The sequence below is a fragment of the Polyodon spathula genome, chromosome 6 (genome assembly GCF_017654505.1).
Source record: "Polyodon spathula isolate WHYD16114869_AA chromosome 6, ASM1765450v1, whole genome shotgun sequence".
In the NCBI taxonomy this organism is placed as follows: domain Eukaryota; kingdom Metazoa; phylum Chordata; class Actinopteri; order Acipenseriformes; family Polyodontidae; genus Polyodon; species Polyodon spathula.
Window position 1 is genome coordinate 11559357 of NC_054539.1, and position 22083 is coordinate 11581439.

At 36.5% G+C, this 22083-nt stretch overlaps 1 protein-coding gene across 4 annotated transcripts in view; it reads right to left on the reverse strand.

Moving 5' to 3' along the window:
- Positions 1–12712: 12712 nt before the first annotated feature.
- The window catches only part of si:dkey-103j14.5 (isoaspartyl peptidase/L-asparaginase), a 44672-nt gene continuing 35301 nt past the window's right edge, over positions 12713–22083 (reverse strand). For 3 of the 4 annotated variants that reach the window (XM_041252085.1, XM_041252084.1, XM_041252086.1), the window contains exons 6-7: positions 21222–21332; positions 12713–14218 (exon numbers count right to left, since the gene is read on the reverse strand). In XM_041252085.1, the coding sequence (XP_041108019.1) occupies positions 14001–14218; positions 21222–21332 (329 nt within the window). In that variant the 3' untranslated portion in view covers positions 12713–14000. Of the gene's footprint in view, positions 14219–15329; positions 15411–21221; positions 21333–22083 lie in introns of all 4 variants that reach the window. The other variant, XM_041252088.1, reaches the window with a different exon arrangement.

Genomic DNA, 22083 nt, shown 5'->3' on the forward strand with positions numbered 1-22083 from the left:
CCTTTTCCTTATAGTGGCCTAAAGGGACCACATAAAAACAAAACAAAACAAACGGATGTGATTTTATTCTGGTGCCTTTTCCTTATAGTGGCCTAAAGGTACCACATAAAAACAAAACAAAACAAACGGATGTGATTTTATGCTGTATTATTACATATTTCACACATTTAGCACAGGCTTTATTATGTGTTACTTTTTAAAAGCCACTATAAGCATTACTTGAAGAGTACTCATTACTCTGTACTCCATATCATTTCAAGCAAAAAGCAAGGAGCAAGTCCCTATTATCCCTCCCTCCATTTTCTTCATTTCTTCAGTTTAAAGTCTGGAGTAAAAAGCTTTGTGCATATGGCCCAGAATGTCACTTTTACTATTATTATATCTTTATTTAGCAGACACCTTTATCCAAGGCGACATACAGAGACACTCGCAATGGTTCTTCACTAATTTCACCTGTGCCCATTAATAAAACTTTCTATATATAAAAAAACCCTTAAATTATACTTTTGTTCCTTGTGCTTCACTTTGGAAAAATAGTTTTTTTTTTTTTTTTTTTTTTATCGGACCTACAGTGGGGCAGCCTGTTAAACAATATCAGTAATTTATAAAGGAAAGTGTTGCTTTCTTGGAAATTGCAGTAACAAAAAAATAACTGGGGAAGAACCTTTACTGAAAGGTGTATTTTTTTAAAGCCCACTATTTCGTCATATTCTTTGCACTTTTCAATAATTGTCTATACACAATAACTTAATTGTAGTATATTTCATTTAACATCTTGTTTCTGATAGATTTTGGTAATTTAATTTCCTTCATGTGATTGTCAGGGCACTGCTATCTGCTGCCAATAATATCTTTTCAAATGGCTTCAAGGAATTTTTTTTTTTATCTCAGCACTTTTTCTATCATGCATCAAAGCTGAAATTATAAATCTTGAATTCATGTCTATTTTACAGAAAGGCACAGAGTGCATACATGAGCAGACAGTATGAACATTATGCCTTTGAGCGCAGTGCGACAAGGAATAAAGTCTACCAGAGGTAGCCTCAAAATGAAATTAGAAATTTTGGAACTAGCTTTGAAAAGGTTAAATCTCTAGCAGCTTTTTTTTTTTTTTTTTTTTTTTTTTTGGAAACCGCGAATAAAAATGTTCACAGAAGACATGTTTTAATCATAAAAACAACAAAGTCTTTTGGAAGTAGTGACTTTCATTAACTTCATGACTGCTTTAAGACAGGGGTCTTATGCAATTGATTTCATGAATCGTATAAAGACAATTCATGCACCTTATTTCTTTTTCTTTTTCTTTTTTGTATATACAAGCAGTCACTGCGTCTACAATATGCTTCCAGGGTAAAAAGCCATTGGCACTGTGCAAGTCCTAATTTACTTTTTGTTCTATTCCAATTCAATATTCCAACATGTTTTCCACTTAGTCACCAATCAGTTGCACAGAAAGAGACCTATGAAGACTACTGTGCAAATGGTTCAATCCTACTATTCATAACAGACTTTAGTACAATTCAAGAGTAAGCTGTATTTATTGTCACTAACTGATTGTTTATTGCATTGACTATTGACTTGTCTGTTTTAAAATAATTTTCTTTCTGTGTTTGTATTTTTGAATTGTAATACATTTTATTGTATTGCTGATATCTTTTTTTCCTAGGTCTCACTTGCAAAAGAGATTTTAATCTCAATGTGATTTCCTAGTGAAATAAAGGTTTATTATTAATAATAATTATAATAATAATGTGCAAAATAAGTCATACATGGTGTGACAGGGTGCTCATGTCACGTGTGTGGGTAGCCGCTGCTTAAGCAATACAGAGAGACAATGGAGGTGGAGTTTAAATGCCTGCAGTCGTGCTGGATTTATTAATGCCAACAGAAAATATATAAAGGGGTCATGTGACGTTACCATTTTTCAAATCTTCATTTCCTGGACATTCTATCGTCCCTTTATACGAGCTGTTGTTGACTAGAGCACTATATCATGAAGACTAGGCAGCCACCTTTGCATACTACCTTATCCACTGGCCCCATTTCCTTTTAACACAGATACAGCTTCTGGGTTCTTTAGTTACTTACTTGTGTCATTGCCTCCTAGGTGCCAGCTCCTGATACTTCTAGACCTTTTGTTCCTCCTCAATGCCTTTCTCCCAGGGAAATGGGAGTTTTTTTTTTTCTAGATCTTGTCCACAAAGTGCAATCTGGTTCAAGTGTGGTTCTTGTTAAGTAGTTAAAATATTGGACAATGACAAGTATATATTATTAACAAGATTAATATTGTATTTTACTACATTTTGTATTTAATATCAAAGAAGATGATTTATCATCATCTTCATTGTAATTTGGGAAGTTTGCATCTGGGGGTTTCAAGTGTAATTTTTGAATATTTAATGATGGAATAATCTAGTGAGGTCAGATACAGTACTGAGCTTTTTTATTAATTTTTTTTAATATTTACTACGTTCAGGGATTGATTAGAAAATTGAAAAAGATTACACAATATGTTGAAAAAAATGTGACAGAGAGCGAATGAATCCTAGACAACAATCTCCCTCCCGACCTCTGAGGACATGGTGTACTAGGAACAGTGTGCCCCGTACTGGATGGTTTCGCAGTTCATTCCAGGGTCAGTCAGAAGTCGGCCATCCAAAAAGGGGGCGAAGTCACAATACCAGAAGTCATCGCCTTAATGAAGTGGGCGATGTGTCAGTCATGGATTGGAGGATGCACTAGCTACCGAAGGGGATGTGACTGAGGGTATATCAGGGGATGTGGCCAAGCAATCTGTTCTTTTGTTATGGTTACGGAAAGACCTGTAAAGGACGTACTGTCTATTTATTAATAATAATAATAATAATAATAATAACATTTATTTATATAGTACCTTTCATACACAATGGTTCGAAGCGCTTTACAGACAGTTCGTTTTTAGTTGTATTTGTCATTATAGAAAGCTAAACTCTGGGAGCTGTAACTAAACAGCCAGCAATTAAACCTAGACTACACCATGAGCACTTATAAACTTGTAAATCACCATTTTCACTAAGAGCACTCACTCTGGACTTGTGACCGTGTTGTGTTTGAGTGTGTGGCAGGGCAGCAAGAGAGAGCCCTGAACGTGATTAAAGGCACAGGGAGAAGCCCTGCGTGTAAACAAATGTATTGTTTGGTGATGGGAAAAATTTATTGTTTATGTTTAACCCTTTGCAGTCCATTTATTCAGCGCTTGTCAGGTATGTCAGGTCCAATTTGTTTTCACACGTGCTGTTTTTAATTATTTTTTTCAGAGTAAAACAGGTTTAAAAGGCACTGAATCACAGAAGAACACTCAATACTGTATCACCAGCCAAGCCCCACCCCTTGTTCACTGTATTTTTCACATACCTCTTTATAGACGTGCATACTGATAAATTCTCTCCTGATCACTCATTTTGTCACCAAACTCCTCAATAATGCGATCCAAGTCATTATTTTATTACTATTACATTTCGAAAAGCTTTAAAATATCTGTGATATTCTTTGAGCGCTGGTCGCGGAAGCAACTATCTTGTCTGCTTATGTCTGTGTTATCTCTATGGTGCAGAGGCTATGTGTATTGTTCTGTTCCGCTCCCTTTTTTCGTCTTCTCTCAGTCTCACTCAGCTATTGAAAGGTTTTCTCAGCTTTTAACAGAGAAAAAATGACTAGAGACCAGTGCTTTACGTCTTTTTGATGATGTTTGACAGGATCCGACCTTGGACCAGAAAGGGAAAATTGTAATGTCAGACCTAGTCTGACATAGGACCACAACGGGTTAAATCATGCTCATTCATCCTTCCCTCCACCACCTGTTCAGGATCTACAGGGAAAACAACTTTCTCCTAATCCTAACCCACCTTCGGACCCCCCCTGCACCAGCAATCTGAAATCTGAAATCCCTGTTTTCTTCAGTAGGAGTCCCACTCTCAAGATAAACCATCCGCCCGACTAGAAGCAAGAAACCCTCCTCCAGAGCTTCCAACACTCCAGCTTTACTCCAATGCTCGGATTGTGACAGCATTTACGCAGTCAGGCTAACGTTAATTCCCATCTTATATGTCTGCTCATCCTCTCAAATACTACACACATTAATACATGGTGAGAGACGTGGTACGAGACTGGAAATCTGTCTTGATTATGAGTTAAGGAGTTCCACTATTAGTAGAATGACTGGAGTGAAACCTAAATCACTGAATGGGTGTTCACCGTTTTTGTTCCAAGCAGACATGATAGTACCAAATCGCTGATGGATCCTGTATTAAGTAACACATAGGATAGTCGGCATCTCATCTCAATAGATATCAGACTGTGGTACACGTTGCTGCAACACTGGAACAATCAACAAATGAAGCTCTGCAGCAGCTTAACTGTTTGGATATCAGTTTCTCACAATTTCACAACCCAAGCTTCCATCTTCCAAGCATCTACAATAATGCAGTTATCCCAGCATAAACCCAACCCTCTCTAACCTTCTCCTATATGTTAGCAACCCTCTCTCCATCCACCGGCTCCTTTTATACAACAGGCTGGGCAACCTTCTCTACTTTCTGCGCTCAGGATATCCCCAACACCCTTTAATAAAAACTGGATCCTAGCTTTCACCGTTCATGCTCAGGACACACTGCATTTATTTCCAACATCTATAAAAACCTACATTTCAGGAATTCAATTCCAGTTCCGTAGCATGTTCATCCCCTCGCTGACCATTCTTTCCATCCCAGCAGTATTCCTGACACTCCGAGGAATCACCAAGAGCCTCCCCCTGCATCTCCTTCCAGACTTCCTATAACAACCGATATCCTCAATACCCTGATATCAATTCTCAGGTCAGGATATTTCAATCCATTTGATGACATCATCATGGAAGCAATGCGCCTAACCGCTGCCTTTTAATTATCGAGAACTTTAGAATTCAGTCCCCTTATCATCTAGTTTCCCAGCCACAGGCATCCGCTCCTACGACCTCTCTTTAGTTCCAGATCTACATTACATCCTGTTCCTGAGAGCATCCAAGACAGACCAACTCTGTCAAGATCAATTCATCCAAATATCAAAGACAGATTCTCCTCTGCCCTTTCTCCTCTCTAAGTTAATATCTATTAAAAGACCTTTCAGTTCCTTAGCCCCCCTCTTCACTATTTGCTCCAAAAGCATCATTACCAGTCACTGGTTCTCTTCCCACCTCTCCACCCTCATCACCAGAGCAGTTATTTCTCCTGTATTCTACACCACACATTCCATCAGGATTGACTCAGCCTCTTCAACAGCCAGAGCCCACATCAGCCATCACCCGATCAAGACCATGGGGCGTTGGTCCTCTTCAGCAGTCAACTCCTACATCCGATCACTGCCATCCGATATTACTGCAGCTCACCAGTCTATAGCTAGTATGCCCGGAGTAGGGTTGCCCTCTCCGCCAGGGCCACCAGAGGTTTTCCCCTAATAGAAGGGGTTTTTCTTCTCCGCCGAGGGGATGGCCGACACATAACTTGTTCCACTAACCATCGATTCTTAGTTATTTTGTTTGTCACTGTTTGCCATTGTCTTTTCTTGTTTTTTTGTTATGCATTGGCATATGGTCTTTGTCTTCACAGGTGTGGGTTCAACGGGGAGCCGGTGGTCCATCTTTGGGGGGATAGTGACTCTCACTTCCCTGACCTGGAGTTCCAGTAACTCTACAGGTTCTTTGTGTGGTCAGAGGGGACCACCGGCCACACTATTCTTTCACAGCTCATGCACTATATAGCTTGCCTCAAGAAAGAAGGTTCTGTCTTACTTCCTCTTTTAGTACTCGAGTCCCATAATTAACAATTATTTGTGTTCTTTCAGATTCTTTTCTTCCTTACATCAAGGCTTCGTATGAGCTGTTCTGTCCTCTGAGGGTCGACCCCGGTCACTAACTGGATCCCAGTCGCAAGGCCAAGCCTGTCACAACTCTCCGAGAAGTCAGAGGACTTTCTTTTCAGGGGCTTGAAGGCCATTAGGGCTAGCCTGGACTCCATAGGGAAGGCTCTCGGTTGGAGTCCGGCCCGTCCTTCTTTCTCTCTGTCTCTCTCTCTGTCTCTCCTGCTCCAGAGGCCGAGACTCAAATCCCAAGTTGCAAAACACTCCCTTCTTCTCACAGCCCTGGTTCCTGCCCTGTGAATGTTATATATACAGTTGTAGTCAAAAGTTTACATAAACCCATGGAAATATATCATTTCTAGAAATTTCTCAATCAAAGACTTTTAGGAAAAATCTTTTGTAGCAAAAGTTACAAGAAATTGATGTCTACAATTATTTATTTCAGATTTTTTTTTTCCAAAACTCCAAAAATGTAAATTCAAGTATTCATACCCTGACAAGGGAAATGAAATTAATTGAGGCACCTTTAGCAATAATAACCTGTTTTAAATGATTAGGATATTTGTCAACGAGCTTTTGGCATGATTCTTTAATGTATTTTTACCATTCTTCAACACAAAATTGTTTCAATTCATTGAAATTCCAAGGACTTCTCTTGTGCACACCCTTCTTCAACTCATACCAAATATTCTCAATCAGATTTAGATTGGGACTTTGACTTGGCCATTCCAGAACCTTGATTATATTCTTATATTCTTTAACCATTCTGAAGTAGATCTTGATGTATGCTTTGGATCGCTGTTGTGTTGGAACATCCAGTTGCACTTTAAACCAAGTTTTGTAGCGGAGGGTTTCAGATGGCTGGCCAATATCTGTTGGTAAACTACAGAATCCATTTTACCATGTATTGGAACTAAATTCCCTGTGCCATTAGAGGAAACACAGCCCCATAGAAGGATATTACCACCTCCATGTAATAACTATCATGACCAAATAGCTTGATTTTTTGTTTCATCACTCCACAAACTCTTTGACCAGAACTCATATCCACTATCCAAATGCTGTTTTGCAAACTTTAATGAATTGTCTTTGTGACATTTTCCTAAGAGTGGCTTTTTCCTTGGCCTGCAACCATTGAGACCTTCACCATGCAATACTTGACCTATGCTTGAAATAGAAACCCCAGTCCCACTTGAAGCCAATTCACTTTGAATATCTTTGGCAATCAATTTCGGATTGGTATTAACCTTCCTCAAAATTTTTCTACTTATTCTTGGTGAAAAATCCTTCTTTCTTCCAGACTGAGGGAGCGTTGTGACAGCACCATGAGTCTTGTACTTCTTGATAATAGAAACACTAGTTGAAATTGTGATACTCAAATGCTTGGAAATCTTCTTGTATCCTTTTTTCACTTTATGACAATAAATCATTTTCTGCCTAAGGTCTTCACCTAGCTCTTTACCTTTTTCCATATTGACTTATTGGTAATGACAGCAATCTTCCTATGTTTAACCCTTTTATATACTCTAAGAATGTTCGCCTACAATCAAGCACTTTCTAGAATTAGGTTCTGCATTATCATATTGAAATTTCTAGCACCTTGTAGACAATACTATCATAACATCAAAGGGTATGAATACTTTTCAAGTCGTATTTTGCAAAAAAAAATTGCTGAAATAAGTAATTGTAAATATCTATTTCTTCTAACTTTTTCCTCATCTATTTTCCTAAAATTCTTATTTTTTGAAAAATTTCTTAAAATTTTCATTGGTTCTGCCTCTGCTGTGGTACATATTATATGTTGAACAACTGATTGAAATCTAAGCAAATTTGTCACCTTTGCTCATATTTCAATTTCTCTATTAAATGTTGATTACAACACTTTCTGTTCCTCCTTCTGGGCCTACATTATTATATTAGCTTTGGTTGCAAATAAATAACTCAGGGATTGTATCTAATTTATTTACTATCCTCAGAGATTTTTTTTCCTCTTTGTAATGTAATTCGACATGCCTTTAGTGTACTGCTGGTGTCTTCATAAATTACTTTTTTTTGCTTGCTAGACAAGACATATAGTTTTTGTCTACTTAGTATCAGGCTCAACTTTTTTTTTAAACAGTATAACTTAGTTCTTTTTTTTCTAATTCAAGGTTGGTCCAGGAGTACAGTTTAAATGCTGTATATGGGAGTTTTATGTAATTAATGTAATTAACTAATTAGTTAGAAACTTAGTTGTGACAAAAACATATTATACAGTAAACCACATGCTGTAGAGCTTTCAGATATCAGATAAGCAGTTGTAAAGTACAATAAAATCAGTAACAAAAGATCAAATTCAAATTAGAGCAAAAAATAGAGAATCCAGTAAATAATTCCATGTAAGAGCGGGTTCCACGCCGAGCAGTTAACTTACATTAAAACTATGTGCTTATATGAGTAAAGTCCAGTATTAGAACGTAGGAAGTACAATGAATGGATGAGAATGGTTTCAAATAAAAGCAAAAAACAATTCATTATAAACCCACTGAAATACGATCTTGCATGCAGAAAGTGACCATCCTAGCTGTATGATTAACAATATGCCTTATGGTCAATTCCTGCAATTAAAGAGAAATTGTAGTAATACAACTGACTACAAAATGAAGGCAAAAGACATGCCAGCTCGCTTTCTCGAGGGTACAATTGAAATGTAATACAAGCTGCGTATAATAAAACTACAACAATTGAACATAAAGATTTGATAGACAAAACCAAAAATGTAGAACCAACAGTAGAGTAACGTTTATCACAGAACACAGTAATACATCCAATACCAGTAAAAATATCATTAAAAAACATTGACATATATAACTTCATTCTGTCTCATATACTTTAACAAGGCTTTGTTTCAGATGCAATGCATACAACTTGTGCATACAATGCATACAACTCCACTAGTGTTTTCTACTATTATAACAACCTTGACTTGCATAAAGAAGTTAAAACACTGAGTGAATAGCTTGCATCACTCGATTTTCAAGGTGTGATATCCGAAGCATAATCAACTAGTACAGAAAAACATCATCTGTAATTGACAAACCCAGTACTGGAAGACCCAAAAAGCTCTCTAACAAGGATGAGTAATACTTAAGATAATATCCTTAAGGAATAGAAAGAAGACAAGTGTTGAATTGCTAACAGAACTGGCAGAAAGCAAAGGTGTCGTTGTCCATGCAGCAAGAGTCCAAAGCACCTTTGACCATTGTTCCATAGTCCAATTTCTGTGTTCTTGTGCATATTTTAGCCTTTTAGTCTTGTTCCCCTTTCTTAAGAGAGGTATTCTTACTGCAACACATCCTTTAAGTCCTGATTTCAAGAATGACCTTCATACTGTTGATTTGATGGACATGGTCGTCTTTGTTCTTTCTGTTTCCAGCGTTCCAGTCTCCCCTTTGAGGAAAATAAAGCTCACTACTCAGTCTTGGATGTCAGGCTGCGCTGATCTCCCTCAGCAAAGGCCATCCTCAGCAAGCTGGGAGAGACCTCTGGACTTCTCCATCTTTTTGATTCTCCTATCATCCTTATCTTCTGTTTTCCTTTGGGCAAAGAAAAGCTTGATCCTCAGCGCTGGCCTCACCACGAGGGCGGCACTCCATGAGCCAAGGGTCACAAGTCACAAGCAATCTCCTCCCATTCTAATCCCTGGCTGTTCTTCCTCCACACAGCCCTTGCTCCTGTCCCATGAACTAGCAATAACAATCATATACATTTCTACAAGAAAAAAATATATAAATAAAAACAATTATAAAAAATAAACTGTGACATGGTATTGATTTCCTGGCTTTTTTCTCATGTAGTTCACCTCCACATTATAGCTGCTCTGTTTCGCGTTGCTGCAGACTTGCATTTACCCCCCTGGGAGCTGTAAAACGATACAGTTATTTATTTTTTTCAGAAAAATATGTCTATACATTGGAGATAAAATAATTACAACCCATCTCTGTTGTACTCTGTTACAGACATTGATGAAACTGTCAGCCAGAAAGCAAACCTAATAGCTTTTCTAGTACCTAAGGATTTCAAATACTCCTACTTTCTTGTGTTTTTTAAACCCATAAGAATAATTACTGGGAGACTTATATTACACATAGAGCTCACTATTTAAGAGAAACAAGTAACACTGCAGTATTTTATTTTTATGTTATGTTGATGTATCAAAGGGGATTTCAAATGAGCAGTCAGATATCAAATTTAAATAAAACAAAAAACAAATAACTTTTATTTACTTTAAAATAAAAAAAAAAAAAAAGGTTCTATATAAGAGTACTTGCAATTCTTCTTTAACAAGTTTGATCCCTTCCCTGGACCATGCTGTTCTACTGTGTAGTGTATCAACACAAATATACACTGCACCTTATATACTGTACTATCTCTATACATTTCAGAAGGTACTTCCACATATAATGGCCAGGGCCAAAGATCTGTTTAGAATGAAATAAGATAATAGTTATTAGTACATAAGTACAAAGTAGTAGTCATAGTACCAATAACCCTGCTAAGTTCTATAGGGTTAGTAGGTCACATAGTATATGGTCCTTTGTCTATTACAACACAATGTATGATTTATATTATATTTCCAAAATCAGATAATAAAAGTACAGTAGAGATTTATACCTTACAATTCCAGCATACTAACAAATGAAAATGACACCCATTTCGCTACATTCATTTGATCCTTGGTTATTGCTTTATTTATAAAACTATAAAGATTTCTTCATGCTGGACTTCTTGTGACACACGCCATGAAATGGTCGCACTGCATTGAGCTCCTGTATTTTTGTTTAAAATATACAATTATATTGCTTAACTGTGTCTATTTCTTTGATTGAGTCCTTTTAACGATGGCTGTGAACTAAAAAAAAAAAAAAAAAAAACACAGCATCCCCGCTAAAAACTCCTGAGGGTAAACGTTTCAAGCCCTCTGGTTTGCCAGACGATTTGCCAGAAGGATTTGCACATAAAGTGGGACTGCCCAAATGTTCAGCAATTTTAGGGACAGGTAGCCAACACCATTTCTACTATTATCGGGAGGTGCTTCCCACAGGACCCTGCCTGGATAAATGCAGCAGTTCCTGTAGATTCCCCCTGCTAGGTAGTGCATTTCAAAGCAAAGACTTAACCATGAGCACCAAGGCGCTTTCAAAAGAACTCCGGGACAAAGTTGTTGAAAGGCACAGATCAGGGGATAGGTATAAAAAAATATCAAAGGCCTTGAATGTTCCTTGGAGCATGGTCAAGACGATTATTAAAAGCAGTGGAATGTGTATGGCACCACCAAGACCCTGCCTAGATCAGGTCATCTCTCCAAACTCGATGACAGAGCAAGAAGGCGACTGATCAGCGAGGCTACCAAGAGGCCAATGGCAACTTTGCAAGAGCTACAAGTTTTTATGGCCAAGACTAGTCAAAGTGTGCATGTGACAACACCATCCCAAGCACTCCACAAATCTGGCCTGTATGTTAGGGTGGCAAGAAGGAAGACATTACTCAAGAAAGCCCACCTTTAATCCCATTTGAAGTATGCAAAAAAACAAGCAGGAGATTCTGTAGCCATATGGCAAAAAGTTTTGTGGTCTGACGAAATTAAAATTGAACTTTTTGGCCTAAATGCAAAGCATTATGTTTGGCGCAAAAACCCGACACAGTGCATCACCCAAAGAACACCATCCCTACTGTGAAGTGTGGTGGTGGCAGCATCATGTTATGGGGATGTTTCTCATTGGCAGGGACTGGAAATTTGTATGAGGGATTTTTAAAGCGGGAATATGTCACAAAGTCGCCAACAGGTGGCCAGTTTGTAATCTTTCTTATGTTCTTGTTGATTGTTGCCCCAATCAACAGCCTGTCCTGTGACCTCTGACATATTTTTAACAGTGATTTCACGCTCTATCCAACTCGTAAATTGTACTCGTAGCTTTCTGATTCATAGTCGTAACTTTGTGATTCGTAGTCGTAATAGTACAAATATTTTTTACAGTGATCTCCCTACATAAATGCAGTAGAGTCTTGCAAAGTCATTGTAAACACCCTTTTTAATAGAATGCGTGTTTATTGGTACTTATGATGTGTGCTATATGACATATCAGCATAGCCCCTCCTTAATTATCATAAAATTACACCCACTGGCATGACACTTAGTTTGTTGTAAACCCTTGTCAAAATATAACAGCCAGTCAAGGGATTACTTTTTTTAAGTAATAGTGAGACAATTGTAGTGTGTTACCTCTATTTTAATTGTAAATGTACCCTGTACCCTTTTATTCATGATAGTTAAATATTTATAACATATATCGATATTTTGATATGATATCGATATTGTTCAATATCGGTAATTTCCATATCGCATTATCGTAGGTTAAAAAAATCATGTACGCTCGCAAAGACGTATTTTTTTTGCTAATACTGCTAAAAATACAAACGCAGTATAATCAAATTTATTTTATATTAATATACAACAAACCCTAGACATACCAATCACGGCCAGTCTCGTTGGCAAACACCACACTACAGTATTATTTAACCATTGTATACACTACTTGCACCAAGTGATGTCACATTTCAGGATACCGGTATCTCAATTTCTGGCGAATGAGTGGTTTATTGAAATCCTGTTTACATCTTTTTTGTTGTATTCAAACGGTTTACTAATAATTATTATTATTATTATTATTATTATTATTATTATTATTATTATTATTATTATTGTTTGTGTAATCTGAGAGAAAAAAGGATGTTGTCATTCAGGCACAACTACAAAAACATTTAAATATACACACACACAAACAACTTCAGACAATTAATGACCATGATTTATTATGAAAAATCGTCAAACAAAATTCAATCGTGTATAACACTTTAGTGCTTAAACAGTTTTGTGATTAGTAAAACAACATTGTATATTATTGGTATTAGATGTATTAGAAGCGTTAGCCATAATACTTACTGTAATGCAACGAACAATAACAAAAACAGAACTGGAACTCTGATCTTTACACCCTACTCTAAACTATGTGGCTTCTCATTCTTCAAGGATCTAAAACACCGGGCTGATGATTTCTGCAGTTGCATTATATGACAAAACACGTGGCAGAAAAATTTGATTAGTTTGGAGAGTACATTTCTAAACTGACTATGCACTAATGTAATTACAATGACACATGAACAGTATATGCTAAATTAAACAGTTTAACAGAGAAATGCTGAAACTAATTACACATTTTTAAAGACAGGTACAATTTAAATAAACAAATCTATTTAAACCTAATAACTCCCTTGCATAGTCACAGAAGTAGCTCTTACTTGCACACTGCATTAAGCAAAATTGGCCATCCATTTGCATTATTTTGAGATATGCGCAGGGTTTAGCGTTCATTACGTACGCGATTATTAATGTATTTTTAAAATGTGAACTTTCGATATTATAAATGAGATGTACTTTTAAAACATAAAAATGTATCTCAAAATAATGCAAAATTTTCCAAGACACCATACTTACACCTTTAGAGGCTTTGTGAGTCAGCAATTACACACATAGAGCAGTTGATGATTCAATTACTTCTGGATTGGCTAAAGTCTGCTTTTCATATGTAAATATGAGTTACTGTTAATACATGTTTGATATTGCAATTGTGTTATTATATGTCTGTGTTTTGGAAGACTTGGATATTAACAATATCAAATTACGTGCAAGATATCAATATACAATTTTCATAACGTTGCCAACCTCTAATATAAACTAATACTAACTAGTTATTAATATCATATTCATACTGTCTCATGATACACGTTCACCACCCGTTGAAAATGTAATTGTGAATGGCACTCGCATGGTTTAAATAAGTGACATATTGTTTAGGTTGTGTGGACAGGCTATTGGATTTAAGAAAGGTTTGTAATCTGAGCTAATACACTTTTAAATTAAAGCACAATTAACATCTTCTGGCGTTATCATATGTATAAAATAGTGATTGTTGCTATTGTAACCAGTTTTAAAAAGTACAAATGGTAAATTCAATCCGACATGAGGCTTTTTATAATTTGTTAGGAGTATACTGATACTGTACAAAAGTAATGCACATATGTTATTCTGTTTATGAAGCTATTCTAAATGTTTTTTCATTAAACATCTCCTTGGGATTCAAACCATATGACAGTGTATCCTCCTTAATAGAAGCCCAGGCCATTCGTTCAGTGGTGAATCTTGCAGCCCATTTTCCATCAGGGCTGACGACAATAGCCCCTCCTGCACCGTGCACTCTCTTACCCATGTACTGGAGAGCCTCATCTGTTGCTTGTTCTGGAGATTTGCCTAAATAAAAAAGTAGAATTATTTACTAAAATCCACTATAAAAGTTTACCAAGGTTATTTTGTTTACATGTTCCATGTCTTTGATTTCATATTCAATTTTGCTTATTTAATTCCAAGTTCTGTCTTTCTTTTAAATAATAAAGCAAATCATCCAAAATGTCCTAAAGAACATACAATTGTAAAAAGCACACTAGCTTGCTTTTTAAAATACACTTTCAAAGACTTCAACAAGTGTCAGTCAGACTTTTTACAGTATTTCTGTATTTTATTTTTGCCCACTCATTAAAATACTTACAATTTATTATCTTATTTACAAGAAATCACTGAATTGATTTACATAAGATAACATGTTTAAGTCTCTTCATACACTGTATCATATATAATTTCACCAGAGATCATGGTGGTTTATCATATGATGGGACATTCCTCGGATGTTTTCATTTTAATTATGAAAAATGTTGTGGAGTTAAATCCTGTCGTAACAGGGGATCCTAGTGAAAAATCCCCTCGGCTCACCACTCCCAGCTGTGAAACCGAGTATCTTACTGGGTACCCCTTAACACTTTAGCTAATATAGCCATATCCAGACTCTTATTCTATGGACTAGTGAACATTTCAGACATGTTCTATCAATCACTTCCAGAGACATTGAAACTGAAAAACGCTCAACTGACTTCTAATTGACTTTCCTTCATTATCTACAAAGTAAAACTGTGTTGCTTAGAATCTCACAATGGAACATGTAGGAAAATAAACCAATCAAAGTGACTGTTAATACTACGAATAACTTATCCTAACATTTTCATTTAAAGTCTGAAATACTTATTAGTTGATGTCAGGGTTGACATTCATGTCTGATATTTGAGGTTAAGATATACCAAGTCAAGATATACCTCTGGAAGAAGCTCCTGATAAAACCAAAGTAATGTAACCAAAACACAAACAAACTGAATCTCTAGACTGACTTATTCGGTAATGAAACAACTCCACAAAGCCTTTCAAATCTCACTTTCAAAGACTTCATGGGGTTTGATAAGATTCATCTTTTGACAACATTTAAATAAGTCTGCAATATATATATTTTCTTATCTATAACAAGTGACTTGCTTACATTCTTTGTCAAGCTTTCTGTGGGATCAAAGCTAGATGCACCTCTGAGGAATGTCATAGTATATCAAATAAATGACAAATGCTGAAAAAAAAAAAAAAAACCTTGGTTAAAGCTGTCATGTGAATTTACAGGATCGCTTGGTGTACCTGTTTACTCTAGTCCTTCACAGTCCTTCATTGTATTTGATTTAAGAGAAAGCAGACCTCATTACTACACTTTATTCTAAGGGGCATGTTTAGTAAATGTGAACAAATAGTTTACTAACGTATTAACAAATGTGCTTCGTTTTTTTAATTTTTTTTATTAATGATTACTTCATTCTGTCAGGTCCAGCTAAAGTGGACCAAATTCCTCCATTTGTGGTTATAAAATACATAAAAAGGAGCTCTTGCAACCCCACTACATGAATTTTATATAGAAAATGAAGACCGATCTTCATGAATCTCTCTTTTTATACACTTAAACCTTATTCAATACACAAGCCAAGTTTTTAAATACTTCTGTCTACACAACTTCAAAACACTCAATCAAAATGATGAAACAAAACTTATAGAACTAATGTTTTTGGTGAATGACTCTTTATAAGCTATATATATTATAACACTTTTATACTGTAACATTTTACAGGAATGAACTAGTAGTTTACTTTAAATCCAAAACTAGATTTTTTTTCTTTATCTGTTCTCAGAAAACGGCTTGACAGCAGGATTGCTTTAGACAGAAACTGTCTTTTGACAGCAGGATTGCTTTAGACAGAAACTGTATTCTGATGTACTAGGTGTTTGCGCTTTATCAGTAAGTGGTAGAATTTATTTTATATTTAAAAGAACACAGTGAATTATTTAACCAATACAGAGTGATTTCTTTTTTTTTTTTATCCATTGGGCAGTTGACAGGCTCTGATGAGGAGAGTGAAATGAAATGTTGGACAGGACTGGCAGTAGATGTGGCAAGCTTCCGCTTAAGGTTGGCCATGCTCCAGCTTTGCTAGCTCAACTCCAGCTCCAGGCTAGCTCCAAACATAACGATAACCCCATGCTCCAGCTTCAGGCTGGCTCCAGACCTAAGGGAAACCCCATGCTCCAGCTCCAGGCTGGCCCCAGCAGCCCCTGCTCCAGTTCCGTAGCCGCTCCAGTGCAGCTCCACACTGCTGCTGCAGGTCCAACTGCTTTTAGCTGGTTTCCAGCTCCGGCTAAGGCCCAACCATTGATAGTGGCCTGTGACAAGTTCCATGTGGGCCTCTGCCTGTGCTGGCGACTGGGTGCAAATGAGCCAGTCGTCCAGGTAATCGAGCACTGTGATGCCTTTGAGTCTCAGATGAGTCAGGATAGCTTCCATGCATTTCGAGAAGGCACGGGGAGCTAGGGAGAGGCCAAATGGCAAGACATAGAACTCATACGCTGTTCCCTGAAAAGCGAACCTCAGGTACTTCCTGTGCACTGGTTTTATGGGAATGTGGAAATAGGCATCTTGAGGTCCATCGTGGTGAACCAGTCAATTGGCCTGATGAACTGCAACAGCTGTTGCATCGTCAACATTTTTAACCTCCTTTGACTCGGATACAGGTTTACCTGTTTGAGGTCGAGGATCGATCTGAGGCCCCCATCCCGCTTGGGCACTAGGAAGTACCTGGAGTATAACCTTTCCTCCAACTAGATGGGGTTATGTGAATAGCCCGCATGCCTTGGAAAGCCAAGGCTGCCCACATGCAGCTACCAGTCAGAACGGGACCTCACCAAATAGGACTGGTAGGCTACCAGAATACTGTTATAGTTGCCCAGCCATGCGGCAAACGCACTAGCGGAACAGGCATGCTTGAGGATCACTTCAGACACCCTGCACTGCTTGTTGCGGCAGGTAACGTCCTTTGACAGAAAGTGGCAATTGAAGCATCCACAGGTGGAAATTGGGCCAGAACCTGCTTCTCCATATCATGCACCCTATATAGGGTGTCCCTTGGCCGGGAAACAGCAGGAGCTGTAGCCAGATGGTTCCAGGATGACTGGATCTCAAAAAGAAAATCCAGGTGCACTGGGGGTGGGCCACGGGAGAGGTGGTAGGCTCATCATCAAAGATTGACTACCGTCTCACCTTGTGTAGGCTAGGGCAGTGGCCCTCTTGATCAGCGGCAGAAGCTGACTTTAGCACCAGTCAGTACTCACACAAGTCTAAGGGAAGGCTGCTTGTTAGACTGAACTAACAACCCTTGCAATGGTGATGTGAAAGCTGTCACCAAAATGACATCAAGATACTGTATGAGAGATTGCATGCAACCACAACTGAAGCAAGTATCTTGGTCCTACTGAACCCAACAGCTGTTACTACATGTGTGCCATAGCACCACATTGCTGACAGGCCTGCACTCAGTCTCGGTGAAATCAGTAAAACAGAATGAAGAAAAAAAAGATCTGAAACAGCTCTCCTGTCAGGTCAGTTCTTGAAAGGAAAAATGGTGTTGATCTGGGACTGCAGTGTTTGTATGTCCTCAGGGGCCGGCCATGGCTACGTCACAGGCTCGTCAAGCAGCTTTGATGTACCTTATTCAGGTTTCAGGTCTTTAAGATGTAAATACCCATATGGTAATGATTACATTTTGTACTTGAAAGGGAACTAACAGCAACAGAAAAAATTGGAACACTAAAAAGAACAGGCTATGAAAGTAATGTTTAAAAAGGGTTCACACAAATTAGTTTGAGAATGCAGTTGCTTCACAATCAGAATATCACGATACAAAAAAGTCTGGGAATAATTAGATTTTTTAATCAATACTTGATATTATATGCAATTCTTATGAGACTAGCCACACATTAATTTTCTTGTTCGTTTTTCCATTTACAGAAGGAAAATTTAAATTTAAAATGTAGCAGTAGCTAGTCTACTGTTCGCCAATCCCTACTGCTCATATACTAGTTCTATGTTAAAACACAGTCGTTCTATCTCGTTATTATATTGGTCTCACTGCTGACCAAAACATTTCTCAGCATATGAAAACTGCCCAATATTTTTTTATTTTTTTTAATTTTTTAACCCCAGTTAAACGCTCTTTTGAGTTCAACTGCTCTCTAACCAAGAACATCCACCTTTGCTTTTTTCTACTACATTACAAAATGTCACTTGTGTTAGGCTAGTAGTAATAATAATAATAATAATAATAATAATAATAATAATAATAATAATAATAATAATAATAATAATAATAATAATAATAATAATAATAATAATAATAAACGCAAAAACAACCTTCAATAATCTGATCAAACACGAGCCTACAATTTTGCTAATTCTCTTTCAGAGATTTCTGTAAGTTCCCTAATTTTCAATTGTAAGCCATTAATATATTTTTAGTTCTGGATGATGTCATTTTTTCTATAGCTCTTGCTTCTATTTAAATATATTTTTGACCTAAATAGCAATCGTTAATTAAAGATTTACATTATTCAATATTTTTAATTAACAGCGGTCATTGTAAAGGGTTATTGTAAAAAAAATTGTACTGCTCCTGTTGTGAAATTTCTGTTATTACACCCAACAGCGTTCACATCTGGGTCTGTGAGCAAAGATAATTACATTTAATAATAATGCAAAAACACAGCAATCCATCATGTCACTGTTGCAAGGCGAATGTAGAAAACTGGCCAAGAGCCAAAGGAAAAAAAATCTTTAAAGTATGACAATTATATAACTATAATACATTTCTAATCCTAATGCAAGTGAACATGGTTCATAAAAATACAAACATCCCCATATGATCTAATATACAGTTGTTTACTTCATTGTTTTTAATTCGTTAGGAAGTTTATGTTGTGGTGCTCTGTTTTAATCAAGGGTTTTAAATATTGAGACCATTTGATCAAGGTGAATATCAATATAAACTTGACCCAGCGAAGTATTTACACGTGGCCAGTATTGATACCCAAGTTGCATAGTTCTATCTTTCTGCAAACTGCCTATTTGAAGGATCTTCCTGTATGCCCCTGACTGGCCACTCTGATCCCAAGATACAGGGCTGCTATCTGTCCCAAGGATTTTAAAGCAAAAGGACAGGTAGTAGAGCATTCAGTCACAGGGCACCTGAACTCTGGAATGCTCTACCATGCACATGGTAGAGCACATTTTTATCTTTATAATATTTATTTTTTTATATAGCTTTATTCCTATTCATTCAGTTTGAGTTCCTCATCTGTTGCTTTTATTTGCTTTAAATTTTTTAATGTTTTCTCTCGCTGTTTTTATTGTTTATATTGTTTTTATTGCATTGAATGTATCTCAGAATGTTCTTTTCTTTTTCTTAAAAGTGCTTTGGGATGGCTTGCCACAAAAGGCACTTTATAAATACAATTAAATTTGATTTGATTTGAAACTGGAAAGTATTTTAACGAAAAAATAATAAAAAAATTAAATTAAATAAAAAAAATGTACCTTACTGTAGTCTCTCTTTAATATGTTGGCTGGTTACGTAATTAATAAAACATAACTTATTTAAATAACCTGTTTTAGAGCACCTATTTTTAATTTTTTTTTTTATTTATGAGTTCTGAAACACTGTACTTCTCTCTTGTATAAGATACCATTTATAATTATTTTTTTCATTGGTTTTTCTACCCACATTGAAATGCCTAACTTGAATTTTGCCTTACCACTACGATGAAGACCAATGGATGACCTCTGTTCTGCCTGTCAAGTCAAATTGCGTCTCTTCACCCACAGAAGTTACAAAGCTGCTGAAACCTGGAGGAAATACACTGTGCCTGGGCTCATGGGCTCTTGACCAATAGCGGTTGCTGAAGTGTGATGTCATGAACTATGTGCAGCTGATTTTAATCAACCAGAACCAAGATTTGAACAAGCGCGCTCCTCATCAATGCAAAACATGTTGAATTATTAAAGTTCATTCCACAAATAAATAAAAACTCACGCTTAGATGTGCAGTTACCTTTTATACAAGATGTTGCTGAAATATATTTACACAGCACTTGTCCTACGGAACACCAAATATGTTGGAACCATTTATCCAACCAAATTATTGACTGTCCTGGGCAAACTGGCAAGCCTTAAAATCGAATACTTAGCTGTGATAAAGAAATTTGCCAATGCTGCCAATTGCATTCAAATCCTAATTACAATATTGATTGAACTACAATAATTACAGCTATATCAATAACTTGAACATGAACTAATGCCCACTGAAATAGATTATATTACAACACTACTAACTTTTTTACTTAAATCCTTCTTTATTTGTTCAAATATATGTCTATCACTTTGAGAGAGATCTGTGCTATTCGTTCTCCACCCTATAGCTACAACGCAAGTGTCACTGAAATAGCATTATGAGGCGAATGTGAGCTGTGAGCCTTATGGCCGGTAACATAGCATAAGAAGCTGCCTTGTTTCAAGACAACTATGTAGGTGATAATAGACTGGAAGAAAAAAAAAAACAAGGTCAAAAAGAAATATTATTTATCCTACATGGAATTCAAGGATTTCCTAGATAAATATCTTTTCATCGTATAGTTACAATAATAATTCTTTTACATTTTACGATTAATGGAAAGGATATCTGAAATCCCTTATATATATATATTATATATATATATAGATATATATATAAAATTTCGTTATGGCATTAAACTTATTTGAAGCAATACATGTAATTTGAATAACTTAAATGCCATGACTGAATATCTCTACAGTGGACACTTCAGCACATTCTGTTTGGTTTTTTTGTTTTAGTTTTTTTGTTTTTTTGTTTTATGCTTCTAATGCATTTTGATGTTGCTAGTCAAATAAAAGCAGCATATAGTATTATACATGGTGTTACTTACTCTCATCTACATGGTAACACTGTATAAAAAAAGAAACACAAAAACAAATCCCTTTCACTGTCACTACCTTGTTCCATATGGAAGAGAATGAGCCTTGCCAGGGTAACTTTCATGATAGATTCTCCATGGCCAGTGCAAGACACAGCTCCAATGTTGTTGTCAGCATACCCACCTGAACCTTTACTCAAGAAAAGAAAGTTATTAAAGCAAAACTGCAACAAAAGCATGCTATTAAAACTGAATTAATTTTATTTCTTGTATAGAAGAAAAAGTCAGAGTTCACAGAAATAGATACATCTCAATAGATGGCTGGTGAACTGATTCTGGAGCTGTTTAAAGAATATGCAAAGCATTTGCTCCAAAGATATTTCTGAGGGCAATAGGTTCCTCAGACTACACTGTACATTTTTAAACACGTGCTGTGTTTCATCAGAGATAGTAAAAGAGGAGGCATTGGTATTCATGAAAGGCCTACAGTTTTAGTTCAGTAATCTTAAAATCTTCAAAAGCTTCTATGCATTAACAGCTTTATATCTTTTTATGGCTTAGGGCACTGCAGCATTGTGACACCCAGCATGTACACTCACAATGGGGTTGCTGGAGTCAACCAGGGTAGGTCAAACATGACAATAAATTGGCTGGAGCAGGTTTCTCTCTGTGCAACTGTACTGTTCAATTCTTTACACTGTTTTCTCTCAAATCACTTAAAGTTATATGTTATTAACTGAACCCCTGGCCGTAATAAAATTAGTAAAAGTGTGTTTAATAAAAGAAGAGGAAAATACTTGGATTTTAAAAAAATAATTTATTGTTCAAAACATTGGTCTCATATTCAATTTTTATATAACAATTTATTGTAAAATTGTGGCCATTACAAAGATGTTACCACTAAAGGAAATCCCTGCTAAATGTAATTGTTTAGCTAAGAG